An 18009-nucleotide genomic window follows, 5' to 3' on the forward strand; every position below is an offset into this window, starting at 1 on the left:
TGGAATGAGTAGCCCCTACAAGCCCTAACCCTATCCCAGGTATCGTCACAAGTGCACAAACAGCACCTCTCCCTCCTCGACAAAAAGTACAGTCCTCACCAAAGGACAGGAGGCTGTTTGAAACGCTCACCCTCACAGGTAACGTGCTTCAGCGCCTTCTGAATCTCCTCCGGAGTTAAATGAATCCTCATGTTGCGCATGATGGATTCCAGGTGATGAATGTCCACTGTGTCCTCTTTGATCACGCCAATGACTTTCATGGCCCCTTCCATCTCTGCAAGCACGAAGAGAAGGTGTTGTGAGGCCTCCCATCGGCAGAGTCAGCCGACTCCCGACATGGGAGAGGAGGGGATTGGTTGGGAACACTGCTTGGAGAAGAAGAAAATGTGACTCTAGTTCTTAGCTTCCAAAGAGAACTCAGTGGGAACTCTTAGCAGCACTGAAAGCTAGAGGTCTGATCCAAAGCCCATCCAAGGCAAAGGAAATACTTCCGGACGGACATTGATACAGGCCCTGGAAGCAGACCTGTCTACTTAAGTAACCAGAGTTCTGTCTCCTTTAGACATGTCCCTAATGGAGACAGCCACATCCAGCATTGAGTTTGTTTATGGCCCATTTTCAGCCCTTTGTTTCCTCTCTCTGTAACCCCTGTCTGCCCTCCCTGAAGGAGGAGTGGGGTGGTGAATAGATGGGTGAACTCTGGGATGTAGGAAAGCTCAGAGTAACTCAGCTCTATGGCAATATCCTGCTTTTCTCCTTCAGTAAATCTCTCTTCTCTGGGTCCCCTTTTCATGGAGAATGGGAAGAAGTGTCACAAGGGGAAATGAGTTAAGGTCACCCTGCCTAATCAGAACATCCTGCTAGGTTGCAGGTCTGCCCCGGCTGGTAGGTCTGGGTAATAATCTTTGCACAAAAAGGAGCCCCATGGAACAGCTCTGCCATGGGCAGCTGGACACATGCTGCTGGACAGAGAGTTAAGAAAGACCCAGCACCAAGACCTTCCTGGCACTGACTGCTGTTACAATCTGCTAGTGGCAGTCAGGCATTGGGTGTCTCTGTCTACACTGGATGTTTGCAACATGCTTCTGTGGGAGAGCGGAATTCACCATAGAGCCAAATACAAACTAGGGGAGAAAAGAGCTAGACAAAACCAGGAATGAGACAGGATGCTCTGTATTTTCCCTTCCTGGTGCTAAGCCTCCGTTGGAAGATCACAGTATCGACTGTTCTAAGAGCATGGAACTGTCAGACAAGGGATTCTTGGTTTCATGTCCTAAGTGCGTTGTCAGTCATGAAGCAAATACCATTTACCAGTAAGCATCAGCTGTGTTGTGCCACCAACGGGCCATAAACCAGCTGCAGTGGTCACCTGAGGATCTACTGGGTACAGGAATCCTTGAATGGTCTCTCATGGCTCCAAATGCTACAGAAATGATAGCTGGGCATGGCAAAGAGACGCCTAAAATGCCATAGAGAACTGTGGTACCCTTGCAAACACAGCCGGAATTCCACAATGCAAAGCATCTTCCATCCATCTCTGCATGGCCTCAGCTCCTCACTCACCTAGGGTTCTGGAGAAACGTTTGGTGCTGGTCAAACCTTTCAGAAATTCTTTAAAATTCACCTTCCCGTCTCCTGCAAGATAATGGGCAGGTCAGATGCAGGGAGGAATCGAACGGCAGAGTGCCCAGCTGTGCCATCGGTTACAGGGGTGGGAAAACAGAGGCGAAGGGAAGGGAAGTTCATTCTCTGAAGCACTGACTGACTTTGTGGGATTGCCGCCATCTGAGCCAAGACACCTGGGATTGAACCAGCCCAGATACCTCCAGAGTGAAGTCTCAGCTATTACAGCTTGAGCTAGAGAGCCATAAAGCCCTAGCTGGGGCTGTAACAGACTCAGATCCTCTGTGGATCAGCAATGGAGAAGATCCTGTGAGACATGCTCACCAGTGGGTTACACTTGGAGGGACTCAGTTCTTAGCGCCCCACCTCCCAAAGTGCTGAGCTCGTAGGAGCCCTGGGCATTTAGCACCTCTGAAGCACAGGCCCAAACTGTCTCAAGTCAGGTGCCTGCAGCCCAAAATCACTGGCTGCCTTTGGAAGCATGGGCAAGTCACATGCAGCCAAAGTCCCATGCTCTGGCAAGGTCAGAACAGGCTGGAGTGCCGTAGATTTCAGTGGGAGTTGCATGCACATTCATCGCAGCGGCATTGGGCCCTAGGAACCAGGGCTCAATTCTCCATTGAATCTGGGCACAGTGTGGGCACAGAGGGGTGCGCGATAGGTCAAGTGGGGCTCCCTGGTTCTCAGCCATCCACTGCTTCCTTTGATCCCTGGACACGCCTCTCCCAGGCCACATATATTGCTGGAGTGAAAGAGAGTCTGGGGCAGGAAGCAGTGATGGAGCATGTGCAGGAGGGGGCTACGCTGCCTCTGCCAGCTGTGTGCCATCACAGAGTCACCCCGCGGGGAGGGGTTCTCCGGCACATTGCTCCAGCCGCTTTACATTCACTGTGCGCTGTGTCAGCTTGGCTGAGAGGAGACACTCAGCCCCAGGTCAATGCTCCAAGTCCATAGGGAGGGGCCGATCCTGCCACTGGTACACAAGCAGTGCTGTATTTGCTCATGTGACGAACACCCTGCTTGGTGGGGGCCACGGCCCATCCTCCTTGTGGTGCCTTACACCCCAGAACACAGCGACTGCATTAGGGAGAGGCCTTTGAGCTGGCCATACATACAGGGGAGGCTCTTTGTTCCTCTGCTCTCCCCACAGCTACAAAAGGACCCATCAGAACATGCCCCATATGGATCCCCTTCCAGATGCTGGTGCTGGGCGATACCTAGACCCGAGCAGTTACATTCCCCAGCCAAAGAGAAACTCTCCACCAGACCACTGGACAGAGCAAGGATCCCCCTTACCGCTGTTGAAAATGTTGCATTAAAAGGATCATCTGCACTGACGCTTGAGCGTTCACCAACTGCATGTATTGTGCCATACGCAGGATTAGCAGCCTATAAACAAATGTGGGGTTGTACCCAGCCTGCTAAGGTTGCTTACCATCCACTGTAGCGTGCTTCAGCGCTTCCTCCAGCTCTCCCTTGGGTAAAGTGATCCCTATGTTAGCCAGGGCCGACTCCAGGTGAGAAACCGCAATTTTGTCACCCTCAACCTTGCTGATGACATCCAAGGCCTCCTGCATGGCTGCAAATGTGTGGAGAATATAAAGCAAAGTGTGAACTGGGTCATCCTTCTGCATCAGCGCAGGGTGGTGTCCTAACGTGCCAGTGAAAATGAGGGAGGATCAGAGGCTAAAATAGGGAAAGAACATGTCAAAAATGACTTCAACAAATTAGCAGCAAAGAATCCTGTGGCACCTTATAGACTAATAGACGTTTTGGGGCATGTGCTTCGGTGCGTGAATACCCACTTCGTCATGCATCTGACGAAGTGAGTATTCACCCACGAAAGCTCATGCTCCAAAACATCTGTTAGTCTACAAGGTGCCACAGGATTCTTTGCTGCTTTTACAGATCCAGACTAACATGGCTACCCCTCTGATATTCAACAAATTAGATGTCTTTCAAGAATACATCCTAGAACACTCAAGCAGCTGACTGAGGAGATTTCTGAGCCATTAGCAACGATCTTTGAAAAGTCATGGGAGAGATTCCAGAGGACTGGAAAAGGGCAAATGTAGTGCCCATCTATAAAAAGGGAAACAAGGACAATCCGGGGAATTACAGACCAGTCAGCTTAACTTCTGTACCCGGACAGATAATGAAGCAAATAAGTAAGTAATCGATTTGCAAACACCCAGAAGATAATTAGGTGATAAGTAACGGTCAGCATGGATTTGTCAAGAACAAATCATGTCAAACCAACTTGATAGCTTTCTTTGACAGGGTAACAAGCCTTGGGGATAGGCAGGAAGTGGTAGATGTGGTATATCTTGACTTTAGTAAAGCTTTTGATACGGTCTCGCAAGACCTTCTCATAAACAAACTAGGGAAATACAACCTAGATGGAGCTACTGTAAGGTGGATGCATAACCAGTTGGAAAATCATTCCCAGAGAGCTGTTATCAGTGGTTCACAGTCATGCTGGAAGGGCATAACGAGTGGGGTCCTGCAGGGATCAGTTCTGGGTCCGGTTCTGTTCAATATCTTCATCAATGGTTTAGATAATGGCATAGAGAGGACACTTAATAGAGTTTGCGGACAATATCAAGATGGGAGGGGTTGCTAGTGTTTTGGAGGATAGGATTAAAATTCAAAATGATCTGGACAAACTGGAGAAATGGTCTGAAGAAATCAGGATGACATGCACTAAGGATAAATGCACAATACTCCACTTAGGAAGGCACAATCAATCAGTTGCACACATACAAAATGGGCAATGACTGCCTAGGAAGGAGCACTGCAGAAAGGGATCTGGGGGTCATAGTGGACCACAAGCTAAATATGAGTCAACAGTGTAACACTGTTGCAAAAAAGCAACATCATTCTGGGATGTATTAGCAGGAGTGTTGCAAGCAAGACACGAGAAATAATTCTTCTGCTGTATTTCATGCTGATTAGGCCTCAACTGGAGTATTGTGTCCTGTTTTGGGTGCTACATTTCAGGAAAGATGTGGAGAAATTGGAGAAAGTCCAGAAAAGAGCAACAAAAATTATTCAAGGTCTTGAAAACATGATCTATGAGGGAAGATTGAAAAAATTTTGTTTGTTTAGTCTGGAAAAGAGAAGACCGAGAGGGGATGTGATAACAGTTTTCAAGTATGTAAAAGGTTGTTACAAGGAGGAGGGAGAAAAATTGTTTTCCTTAACCTCTGAGAACAGGACAAGAAGCAATGGGCTTAAATTGCAGCAAGGGAGGTTTAGGTTGGACATTAGGAAAAAATTCCTAACTATCAGGCTGGTTAAGGACTGGAACAAATTGCCTGGGGAGGTTGTGGAATCTTCATTGTTGGGGATTTTTAAGAGCAGGTTGGACAAACACCTGTCAGAGATGCTCTAGATAATACTTAGTCCTGCCAGAAGCGCAGGGGACTGGACCAGATGACCTCCCGAGGTCCCTTCCAGTCCTATGATTCTATAATTCAACACAAGAGCAACCATGCGCTTTCAGTCCGAGTGTCTTATTTTAGCGGTAAGACGAGAGGCCAATAGTAAAGGAAACAGGAGAGAGCACAGTACGTGTAGCTCCTCTGCAACAGGCAACTCACTGTAGCAGCTCAGAGAACAAAGTGGCCACTGCATGCATGCACAGAGGCATCTTAGAAATTTAAAGGTACATTACACATAGAACTTAGGCATCAGCATTTGGTAGCTAGGAACCGTACAGAGAATTTGGTCCATGGACTTCTGCTGAGCTCAACTCTACATTGTATTGCTAACATTCTAAAAAGGAGATGAAGCTAGAGGACAAGATGAAAAGTATAAACTTCCAGTGCAATATTAAGGAAGCTGAAATGAACATCTGATTGGATCATTGGAGCTGAATAATAAGTATATTTGACCCTAGATTCTCCTCTCATTTATACAGCTATAAATCTAGACTATGTGCGTTTAAGTCTATGGAGTTAATCTGGATTTAAACCAAAGTCATGAGGCAGGAACCTGCCCTTTTGATCTCCACAAATGCCCCTACGGAGATCTACTTTTGAAAGATACCTGTTCTCACTTACCTGAAGTTTCTGAGAAGCGCTGGGTGTTTATCAAATTCGTCAGAACTTCTTTGAAATTCACCTTCCCAGCGTCTGCAAGGTAGAGGACACAGCAGACAGAATAGACATTAGGCAAAACACCCACCGTGAAGACAGACCTGATTGTTTAACTTAGGAAACACCTTAAAATTAACACTCAGTCTGATGGATAGTCAGGACAGCAGATATGGCAGTAAATCTCCCTAGATGCAAGGCTGTGGTGACTTTAAAAAAGTTTCTATAAATAAGGGATGAAAATGTGCCTTTAAATAAATACATGGGATTGTGTAAAACACGAGGACCAGGTTACTGTGACACTGGCACACACACGCAGACATGCACAATTTCTGTATCGGCATGTAACAACAGTGCTCGATTTTGCAGGTGCATTTAGTACACACGTAATACTGGGAGTACGCCATTGTGTCAAATATATCAAGCCGAATTCTGCTCTCAGCTCTGTGCAACTCTCTGCAGCTCCACTGAAATTCTTTCCTCCCTTCACCCCCAACCTTGTTACGTTCTCAGCCCATGGAGATGAGCATTAGCCAACAAGTGATGTTTGACCCAAACCACAAGCAAGAGACAAAGGCTCCTTGGGATGCTGTTCGTTTAGGACTCTCCGCCACAGATCTGCCACCACACAGATGCCACGTATTCTAACATGGACACGGCCCTTAACATGGCAACACACACACAAGGCCAAATTTGGAGGCGAGTCTAAATGAATCAAGCCATGGCCAAGCTGGTGTAACGTACACCATCTTCCAAGCTCCCTCTGTGCGTCAGCTCCCCAGGTGACTCATCGGTGAAGGTGGCACCCAGGGAAAATAGGCAGCTTGCAGGTAATGCTCACTGTCTGGGGAAATCTTCTGCAAAGCCTCCTGCAGCTCCTCGCTGGAGATGCTGATCCCCAAGCTGGCCAGAATGGAATCCATGTCCTGCAGATCAACTTTGTCCTCTTTGATCCTGCTGAAAGCCCCGATGGCATCCTGCAGCACTGCCAGGAAAGATGAGACAGCTATGGGGGGGCTCGATTCTCCACAGCCTTGCACCTTGTATAGACATTTGGGGCTAGATCCTACGTGGGTGTAAATCAGACCAGCTCCACTCAAGGCAATGCTGATTAACACTAGCAGAGGGTCCAGCCTTTCTACTGGTGCAAAGTGGGTATAAAACGTTACAGGCCCACTTCTCTCAAGTGTAAGCGACATCCCCCGTGTGTGGAAGGGCCGAACAAGGAGACTTGAGGTGTTTGGGAATTTACTCCGTGAAGACAAGAAGGATTTAAAAAGGCTCCATGAAGTCCCGCTACCAGACACAAGCCACATGGCTGGGACTTTCTGGGTGGAACACCACCGATTCTGATGGAGTCACACATGATTTACACCACCCTCGGGAAGACCAGGATCAGGCCCTGTGTTTGCATTATACGGAAGGAAAAAATCGACTTAGAGATGGGCCAGAGAATCTTTGTCTCTTATGGAAAATAATCTGCACAAGATGTGAGAGCCGCAGAGGAGAAATGACTCCCACAAAGGGGCTGGCAAGGCCTGTTAGCACCACAAGCCGTTTACACGGAGGGTCAGATTTCAAAGTGCTCAGCGCCCTTGGTTATGACCAGCTGTTCCAAAGGGCCCAGCAACTGACGTGCACCCAATGGGCCGAGCTCATCAGAAAATCTTTCCTGCCATGGGGCAAGTTCTGCTGTCAGTGACACTGGGGTAATGACAGGGGGTGAGGGCGGAAGGCACTCTATGGAGGCCAATGGAATGAGCAGAGTGTCACCCCGGGGCACACGAGTGCCCAACCTGGCCCTGTGCTGCCTCTTGCAAATACAGCATAGAGCTGTGCTAATGGAGAGGTGTTAAAACCTCCCCCCCTTTGAGCGTGGCTCCCCTTCCAGTTTGCCGGTGCCCCCTTCTTCGTTCCGGCTTTTCCCTCAGGGCCTTGCTTGGGCAACGCAGGAGATTGCTTTGTGTGGGCGCTCCGTGGGGAGCTCAGACCTAGGGACCGGCACCTGGGGCAATCCAAGACTGGCAAGCGCGATCAGGTTTTTTGAAGGGGCCTTCGCTTCTGTCACTGTGATTCGCTCACCTGTGGAGTCCAAGAAGTGCGAGATGTTGGTGAGAGCCATCAGGAACTCCTTCAGGTTCACGGTCCCGTGCTCTGCAAGGGACAGAAACGCTGAGATGGGCGGAGAGGGACGAGGGGACACAGACGGGCAAGGCAGATTTCACTGGGCCGGGAACACGTCCCCACCTGAGCACAGGGGCAGCTCTTTAAACGCCACCAGAGAAAGTCAGCCCTAAAGTCTGGCTCCGCAGCAGCAAAGCGTTGGCCCACTGGGATCTGGGCTTAGATAGCATCAGTGTCCTGTTAAATGACAGCTAACAGGGCAGGAAAGACGGTCTAAGTTATGAGTCAACAGTGTGTCCTTGTTGCCAGGAAGGCTAAGGGCATTTTGGGCTGTATAAGTAGGGGCATTGCCAGCAGATCAAGGGATGTGATTATTCCCCTCTATTCGACATTGATGAGGCCTCATCCGGAGTAGTATGTCCAGTTATGGGCCCCACACTACAAGAAAGATGTGGAAAAATTGGAAAGAGTCCAGTGGAGGGCAACAAAAATGATTAGGGGGCTGGAGTACATGACTTATGAGGAGAGGTTGAGGGAACTGGGATTGTTTAGTCTGCAGAAGAGAAGATTGAGGGGGGATTTGATAGCTGCTTTCAACTACCTGAAAGGGGGTTCCAAAGAGGATGGATCTAGACTCTTCTCAGTGGAGGCAGATGACAGAACAAGGAGTAATGGTCTCAAGTTGCAGTGGGGGAGGTTTAGGTTGGATATTAGGAAAAACTTTTTCACTTGGAGAGTGGTGAAGCACTGGAATCGGTTACCGAGGGAGGTGGTGGAATCTCCTTCCTTAAAGGTTTTTAAGGTCAGGCTTGACAAGGCCCTGGCTGGGATGATTTAGTTGCGGATTAGTCCTGCTTTGAGCAGGGGGTTGGAGTAGATGCCCTCCTGAGGTCCCTTCCAACCCTGATATTCTATGATTCTAGTACCTAGGACTTGGGGCTTGTCTACATGGCCCTGCAGTCCAGGCCATGGGGCTGTGGAATGTGTTGCGCTCCAACAGGACTACATCAGTGCGAACTAGGTACCTTTCAGTTCATGCCCGTGGGGTTTTCACGGGGCAGGGACAGCACAACACGTTTGAGCGCTCTACAGTTCACACCCCCGTAGACCGGACTGCCGCGCCATATAGACAAGCCCCAGGACTGAAGAGAATTGGATTCAACTCCCAGCTCAGCCACAGACTCCTGGTGTCTCCTTGGGCATGTCACTTAGTTTACCTTGGGCCATAGGCGCCATCTTCATAGGTGCTCCGGGGCTGGAGCACACACAGAAAAAAAAAAGTGGGTGCTTAGCACCAACCAAATGCAGCGATTTGGTGGCACCCCAATCAGCTGATTGGCCACTGGGGGAGGGGTTTGTGGGAGGGAAGAGGTGGAGTGAGGGCAGGGCCTTGGGGCAGAGTGGGGCTGGAGGACCTCTGGGGAAAAGGAAATCTCAGCACCTATGCCCTTGGCCTCACTCCCCCTTCAGTAAAAGGGGGGTGGTCCCTGCCTTGTTCACAGGGGAGCCGTGAGGGCAAAAGGTGAGGTGCTCAGATACTACAGTGCCGAGGGCTGTGGAGCTGCTGAGACAGATATTTATTTGTGCTTATGAAGGACCTCCCAACAGATGGTCTCAAAAGCCCTGTAGAAAAATTAACTGAGGACGTTCCAGGACTCCCCAGGGTGGCAGGTAAATCTCATTTTTCCAGTTTTACAGAGGAGAGACAGAGGCAAAGTGACACACCCCAGGGAATTAGTGTCCGAGGTAGCAACAGACTCCCACAGAAGTGCTCTAACCTTCAGCCCACACGCCTGCCTTGCTTTATAATGAGTACCCGGCATGCAAACACCAATGCCGGCTGCGCCTGGTGTCTGCAGAATGCAGATTACAATGCTCACCATCAACAGCAATGACCTTCAGTGTCTCCTGGAGCTCCGTCTCCTTTAATGAAATGCCCAGATTTTCCAGGGTGGATTTCAGGTCGTCCAGGTGAATCTTACCTCCATGCACCCTGCTGACAACGTTGGCGGCATTCTGCAATGCTGAAAGCACACAAGGAAGGGGCAGGGTGTTAGACAGGCCATGAGTCCCATGGAGAATTTTCTCCAGGGCTATGGTCTCAGGAAAATGATGTAGGTCAAGATTTTTAGAGGTTATTAAGATACTGCTGTGCTCAGCGTTGCAATGCTAACTGGCTTCAGAGCCTAAATACCATTTTCCAAAGGGATTCAGGCACCTGGGAGCCTAAATCCCATAGACTGTCAATGGAATTTAAGCTCCTTTTACCAGAATGCAACCCCTCCTGCCCCCATACACTAAAAACCCTTTAATAAACTAAAGAAATCTTGAAGTACAGACTTGGAGTGGAGTTAAAAAGCACTGAAGACAGGCTGACCAGATTACTGACCTCTAAGAAGACAAATTTGCAAATCTTTTTCTCTAGAGATATCTTAAATCCACCTTGATTCTGAGGCAAAACCAATCCAGTGTCACCTGCAAATTATTCCCAGACCCCCACAGGAAGTGCAAACTTTGCTTTTTGCAGACACAAAGGTTTGCTCGTGCATTAGCACACAACAGATAAAGCACGTGCTGGCGATTCATTACCCATAGTGAGAGCTTCTATCTATAGTAATAAAAAGCAGATTCTGGGAGCCGCGGCATTGGCAGTGACAGAGCTGGAGGACTTGTCAAAACTGGGTGAGAAGATTTCAACGCTACGGATATTAAAGACCTTATGTTATCTGCCAAGTGATTCATTGCGGGTGAAATTCATCCCCGTACATGGGATCCATGCACCACTCAAGTGCCATTTCAAGAACATAAGTGGGATTTTAGTGGAGCACTGGCCTTGGCTCAGGGTGAATTTCACCCAACAGGCCTGATTTTTAAGAACTGGCTCCCATTTTGTTCCTGCAGTTGACTGTGGAGATAGTTTTGCTGGTGTACGCTGCTGGTAGCAGATGGGTGATTGTGGACGCTGCTCTTGGATAGAGCTAATGGACTGGATCCTTTTCTATTTCTACAATTTGCCTCGTTTATTTCCTTTCTTCTAAACCCTCACTTACCTTCCAGCTCAGAGAAGTTCTGGGTATCGCCCAAGGAGGTGAGAAAGTCTTTGAAATTCACCTTTCTATCCCCTGTAAAATACAAATTAAACGCCAGTGGACAGATATTTTTGTTGTTGTTGTTAGAATACCTAGCTCGTATATAGTGCTTCTCATAGCGGCTGACAGAAACACTGCGTTTGCGGAAATTGGCATATGAGAGAGACAGTTTAATACTGAAATAGCTCCTTATACACTGTACTTTTCACAGGTAGATCTCCAAGCACTTTACAAAGGAGGTACATACAATTACCTCCAATTTACAGCTGGGGAAACTGAGGCATATAGCTGATACACGACTTGCCCACAGTCACCCAGCAGGCCAATCGCTCAAATAAGTCAAATCCCAGCTCTCCTGACTCCTAGTCTAGCGTGCTGCCCGTTAGACCGTACTGCCTCTTTTCCCCATATATTAGTTATAGAATTTCCCCCCATACTTTTCTTCTAATTTATTTATTTACAATTTTTCTTTGGGAGATTCATAGGTAGCATTTGAGAAGGCCCCAGGCGGACACTACCCCCTATTACTGCTGGGTGAATACATCCTAAGTTATTTGTCAATTATTTTCTACAGGCAATTCTTGATCTTCGGAAGTCAGTTGGGAATATCTGGCACCTGATTGTCACGCAGGTGTGACTGAATCCCTAGTCACATGGTATATTTCTGTTTCCTTACTGGATGATATTGGTGGAACTCATGCTCACATGCTGAACATCAAGCACGTGCGTAAGTGCTTTGCTGGATCGGGGCCAGCACGCTCGGCTTCTGGCAGGCTCTGACGCACAGCAGACAGCACGGGCGCTGAGCGGCGTATGAACGTGGAGCCTCCAAGCAGACGTTCCCCTCCAGCAGAAGGGCCGATATGGGAGATGCTCACCATCAACGGCAGTGGTCGTTAGCCCCTCCTGGAATGACTCTTTGGGCAGATGAACTCCTAGGCTGTTCAGGGTTTGCTCCAGCTGAGAAACGAGGACCTTATCCTCTTTGATCTTGCTGACAGTCTCCAAGGCCTCCTGCAGGGCTGCAGACACACAGCCAAGGTAAAAAGCAAGTTCCGGAGGTGGGGTGGCTGATTAAAGCAATGGCTGGAGTCCCAGCAGTGCTGTCAAAAGGAGGATGTTAATAGTGGAGGAAACAACAACAGACTTAAAGGGCCACATGCATAAAACAGAGCCTTCAATCCTGGTTAGATGAGCTACAGCTCCATAGAAATTCATTTTTCAGTTTTGCCTAGAGATTCAGAGCTGCACGGCCCTGAGTAGTAGGAGAGTCCCTCCCCTGAGCAGCTTACTCTAAACAGACAGGACAAAAGGGGAAACCGAGGCACAGAGCAGGGCAGTGACTTGCCTAAGGTCACCTCGCAGGCCAGTGGCGGAGCTGGGAATAGAATCCAGGTCTCCCGAGTCCCACTCCAGTGCCCTATCTCCCGATGAATAACATCTATTGGCTAGCATAGAAATATCTCTCATATTACTAATATATATTATCTGCACCATATATAAGTACACCTCTACCCCGATATAACGCGGTCCTTGGGAGCCAAAAAAATCTCACCGCCTTATAGGTGAGACCACATTATATCGGGTACGGTCCGGTACCGGCAGAGCTGTTACACCATGCCGGACTGGATTGGTTTCCCCGGCGGTGATTTAAAGGGCCCGGTGCTCCAACTGCTGCAGGAATCCCCGGACCTTTTAAATCACCGCTGGAGCTCTGGCAGTGGGGTTTGGGCGGCGCTTTAAAGGGCCTGGGGCTCTCTGCTGCTTTACCACGTTATATCTGAATTCGTGTCATATCGGGTCACGTTGTATCGGGGTAGAGGTGTATGTGTCAAGCACCAATAACTGTAAGCACAAATATTGCACTAATGATAAAACCTAAATTGGCCAATACCATAATCCTGTTCACTTATGCTAAGTATCCCATAACTCCGTCCATGTGCACAAGGCATTAGGTATAAGCAGACAGGAAACATGCCAAAATAAAGACACATTCATTCTGTGTCTCAGTACAAGCCAGGGAAGGACTTTCACGGAGCAGGACCTGGGATGCTGGTATTCTGAACACAGAGAAGGTGGGAACAGAACAACTAATTAGGGAATAGGGACAAACCGGTGGGTTGGATTTTAGCGATGTGTAAGGAGATGTGTAACCTGTAAAATCGTCAGAGAACTCCTACCGGCCGAAATGGGTCAGCTGGGGAGAACAGCTTCTGGGCAAGGTGAATGTAACTTCGTTGCATGGGACGGCTCCTCAGAGACTGCTATTGCATAGAACCTTTTTTCGCTGCACCTCATTAATAAACCTGACTGACACTGGTTATCACTGGGGGTCTTGAATATGTTTCATCATAACAAACCAAAGTGGGGTCAAGCAACTGACTATACAATCTATCAGCACCCCAGAGCAAGCTGCTTCTCTGATTTCTCCGCTACTTATCTACATATTCAGAGAAGCGGGGGATGTTGGTCAAAACCTTCATGAATTCCTTCACATTCACCCTCCCCGATTCTGCAAGGCAGAGAAGGGCTCAGAAAGGAAAGGCACGACACGCAGACAACACCGGGCAAAGAGACAGACAGGCAGAAGGACAATGCTGAGGTGAGTGACGCCGGTGGAAATCTGGAGTAACTCCAATGACTTCGGGGGAGTTACTGTAGAAATAGCCTGGTGTTACGGGAGAGGGAATCAGGCCCGGAGCGTCTCAGCTGCAAATTCTCCCATCAGCCCTTCCTCCAAGCATGGTCCTAACTCCCTTCCCAAAGCCTCCTGCATTGATACCAGCCTGTCTCCAGCAAACCAGAGATGATGCACCACCCAGCTGCCTAACCCTCCCACCAGTTTTCCTCCTCCTCGGACGGTCCCAGGAACCCTAGCCCTCCCCCTCGGCCATTCCAGAAGTAGAGAGATCCCACATCCATCAGCTCAGTGGTCCCCAACGTGGTGCCCGTGAACGTCATGGCGCCCGCCGGGGAATTTATGTGCACCCGCCTAGTGCCCAGCAGGGGAGAGAAGCTGCGGCTCTGCGCCTGCCGGGGACAGATCACTCCAGGGCTGCAGGCTGCAGGCGCCAGTGCTCTCTGTCCTCCCGGCTTCTCTCCAGCTTCTCTCTGCACTGGCCAGAACTGGTGCCAAAAAAAACCCAAAACCAAAACAAAAAAAACGCTCTGACTCTGCAGAATGGACAGAATGTGGCCCCATAGCATGTGCTGCCCCGGGCACGTGCTTGCTCCACTGTGCCTGAAGCCAGCCCTGCATTATGTGAGTAATTGTTGGTGCCTGCCACACTCTTCTGAAAACACAAATGTTCTACTGGCCACAAAAAGGTTGGGGACCACTGCATCAGCTCATACTCTCACACAGTCCGTAACCACATATGCTCAGGCCGGGCAGAACAAGGATACTTGCTCTGTCGAACCCCAAGAGATGAATCCTTGAGACACTGACCATCAGCAGGGCAGGACATCAGGGCTTCTTGCAGCTCCTTGGGAGTTAAATGGATCCCCATGGCCTTCAGAGCCGACGGCAAGTTGCTCACCTCGACCTTGTCTCCGCTGATTTTGCTGAGCGCATTGAAAGCGTTCTGCAAAGCTGCGGGGACAGTGAAAGCAGAGGGGCAGCTAGTGCATCTCTGAGCCTGGCTCTCTGTTAAAGTGGCCGGGTGAAGTCGCTGACATTGCGGCACGGCAGGTGTGGAACGTCACTTGATCTGAACGGCAGCTTGGCACAAGGTGCAAACAACTCCATAAAGTACAGGGCAATGGAGAATTGAGCCCCTTCATCTGGAAGTCTCCTATCCACGCTCCCATCACCAAATTAGAGGGGTATCACTTTAAGGGGAGCCCCAGAATCAAATAAGGGACAATTGACTGTGGATATAAGGTTGCTGTAGAAATGAAGTAATCAATTATGGAAGGGAAGCCCCGGTTTCTAAGGGTGTGTCGACATCTGAAACTTAATCTGGAATAAAGCAGGGTGTGATTTTAAAGCGGATTAACTACTGCTGATTAACTCCATGTGTGGATGCTCTTGCTCTGGAATAAAAATGTTCACATATGGAGTTAATCTGGAATAGATATTCAGGAATCAGACGAGCCCTTGAGAAAACTAATGAGCCACATGAGAAACTCCCTTGATGAGAGGTGTATGGATGAGAACATTGACTCCTCCATTAAACTGGATCACGTTTTCTCAGCACTAAATCCCCTCCTGCTGCGGGGCAGAAGGCAGCCACTGGGTGAGTGGGCTAGGAAAGAACTTCCTGGATTATTTTGTAACTCACGATGGGCTTTTTTTGTCTGGGTTTTTTTTGCATCTTTCTCTGAAGTATCAGATATTAGTTCCTGAAAGACACAGGATACTGGGTTAGACGTACCTTTGGTCCAATCCAGTCCAGCAATTCCTCTACTGTTGCATCAACAGAGAGAGATTTGGGCCAGACAACAGAACCGCTACAATTCCAAATACCTCCTTAAAGATTACTCCCCAGAGCTGTGGTCTGGGCTACATCCCACCCCCCTGGGAACTCTCCAGCGCACAGAGAGCTTGGTTCTCTAGGCCTGTGCTTGCAGCCAAATGGCTCAGATGGCTTAGCTGGCAGAGCAGGCTGCCTCCAGGGACAGCGGCTTGGCACAGCGGCCTGGCAGCTGAAGAGAGAGTACCGTGTCGGAGACTCGCACAAAGAGATGAATTCCTAGTAGCTGGAAATGGAGATGTGGCTCTTCTTTTCCCTTTTCTCCTCATCTTTCCCTCCTGCCTCATTTCTTTACTTTTGTCTATTTTTCCCCCCTGTTCTTCCCCTATTTTTTTTAAAACGAGGCTCCACCACCAGCAACAAAGTCAGCGGAACCCGTCTCGTCATCGGGGGCCCTGATGGCTGCAAACCAGGCCCCGTGCGTCTCTGCCACCGAGCTGAATGCGCATGTGACCCACCTCTGTGCCAGAGCCACTGACTCTGTTGCAGTCCTGCCTAGGGGCTTTGTAGCTTTTTCTGGAGCTCCCTGTGCCAGGACGGTATTCCCGCATGCACCTCACAATCCTGATGGTGGAGGAGCTGAAGTGGGATTTGGGCTCCCCATTTCCAGGTGTTTCTAATGGGAATTGGGCCCCCAAGTCCTCTATGCAGCTTTGAAAATCCCAGCCTGGACTGAGGCCAGCGCACGGCCGACAACCGGCCCACAAGGAAGAAATCGAATCTTGCTCAGACTAGTCAAGAGCGTGAAAAACGCCAGCGCTATCCCCAAGCTGGAGTTTCTCGGTGCTTCTCGGGAGAGCTCACAGTTCAGCAGTGACCTTCTGTCCATTTTCAGCGATGGTAAAGCTCCCACTCACCTTCGAACTCGGTGAATCGCCGGGTCCCGGTCATGCACATCATGACGTCTTTAAAATTCACCGTCCCGTCCTCTGCAAGGCACAGAACAGCGGAGACATTATGGGAGGCAGGGGGGAGGGGGATGCAGAGACGTGCGGGTCACACAGTGCTATCATCATCACTACTAGTTTCAAGGGGAGGGGCCCCCCCACAGAAGGTCAGTGGGACACTTCTCCCTCACAGCTCACTTCTCAGTACCATGAAATTCCCTTTCTCCCACTCTGGCAAAGCAAAGGGAGCTGAAAGTGCCAGTAAATTACCCTTCCCTCCTGCCAGGGAGATCTAAAGGGACCTTCATATCAATGAGAGTCCAGCCTGACGAGTCAGTCTGCTGATGCTCACTCTGGGCCCAGCGCTCCACTGCCCAGCACCTTGTGTGGTCACCTGCTCTGCTGAGCACCATGCATGAATGAGGGGCCAAAGACAGCCAGCGCTGGTGGTGTACAATGCTATCAGATCGGAACGGCCGCCTTTCACACCGGTATAAATGTCGACACAAGGCGAGAGGGAATCAGGCCCAGAACCGGCTGGTTTTAGCTGTATGAAGTTAGTCACAGCTCCAGTGAAAACCTTCGCCAGCGGCAGATGTGTATTGCCTGACCTTCAGAGAGAAGCTTGGCCTAACGGACAGAACACTGGCTTGGGCCTCAGGAGAACTGAGTGCTAGTCCCACCTCTGCTACTGACCCGCCAGATGACCTTAGGTAAGTCATTTTACCACTCTGTGCCACAGCCTTCCCATCTGTAACATGGGGATAATGCACTGACCTCCCTTATAAAACCCTCGAAGATCTATGGAGGAAAAGCACTATACAAGAGCTGGGTATTATTATCATAGGTTCATAGACTAGCAAATCAGGAATTCTAGCTACACAACAGAAGGCTTATTACAGACCAAGTTTATCTTTTCATAGGCTGGCACGTGCTCTTGTACACACAGACCTCTGGAAAGCCCCTACTGCTCACTTCTGGCCTGCCTACGCACGCAGTTCACCAGGGGAAAGCAAGCTGGCATGCTCACCAGCGATTGTAACCGACGCCAGCAATTCGCGTAGCTCCTCCTCTGTTAAAACGATTCCCAGGCTCGCCAGGGTGGAGTCCAGTGCATCGACATGGATGTTATCATCCTTGATGCTGCTCATCGCCTTGAAGGCGTCCTTCAGCACTGCAACGTGCACGGGGAACACAAAGAGTTCTGTCCACACAAGAGCTCCAGTGGAAAATTTGTCTTGCTTTGCTCTTGAGAGGACTGGGGAAGACAGGGGCCAAACAATCCTGCCCCCTCCTATTCCCCCATGTGCACAACCCCCCCCCCCCAGAATTACATATTCAAACACAGCCCACGTGCTGTGCTGAATCCGAACTCGCCTCCCCGTCCTGAGGTCTGGTTTTCAGGTGAGGTTTTCAAAAGAAACCAGTGATTTTGGGGGCTCCCACCTTGAGGCACCCACAGAAGGGGGATGATTTTCAGAGGGTGGGTGTGGGGCACTTTCTGAACATCAGGAACCTTTATGGTGTCTCCTGCTCAGCATTGGCACCTTTTGAGAACCTCACCCAAAGAAACCAACCATAAAACAACAACAAAGGGACCCATAAAGTTCTGCCCAAGACTTCTCATCATGTTTGGCAGCTTCTAGGGTTCCTCCCAGAGGGCTGCTCAGCCCATACCCTTGATCCTCTCCTTCCACAGAGAGCCACTCCCACC

At 49.6% G+C, this 18009-nt stretch overlaps 1 protein-coding gene across 1 annotated transcript in view; it reads right to left on the bottom strand.

Moving 5' to 3' along the window:
• The window catches only part of EFCAB3 (EF-hand calcium binding domain 3), a 101538-nt gene that overhangs the window by 54629 nt on the left and 28900 nt on the right, over positions 1-18009 (bottom strand). Inside the window, exons 6-7 of the mRNA XM_075059814.1 lie at positions 1564-1635; positions 131-274 (exon numbers count right to left, since the gene is read on the bottom strand). Coding sequence (XP_074915915.1) covers positions 131-274; positions 1564-1635 — 216 coding nt within the window. The remainder of the gene's footprint in view (positions 1-130; positions 275-1563; positions 1636-18009) is intronic.

This window comes from Chelonoidis abingdonii, chromosome 21 (genome assembly GCF_003597395.2).
Source record: "Chelonoidis abingdonii isolate Lonesome George chromosome 21, CheloAbing_2.0, whole genome shotgun sequence".
NCBI lineage: Eukaryota > Metazoa > Chordata > Testudines > Testudinidae > Chelonoidis > Chelonoidis abingdonii.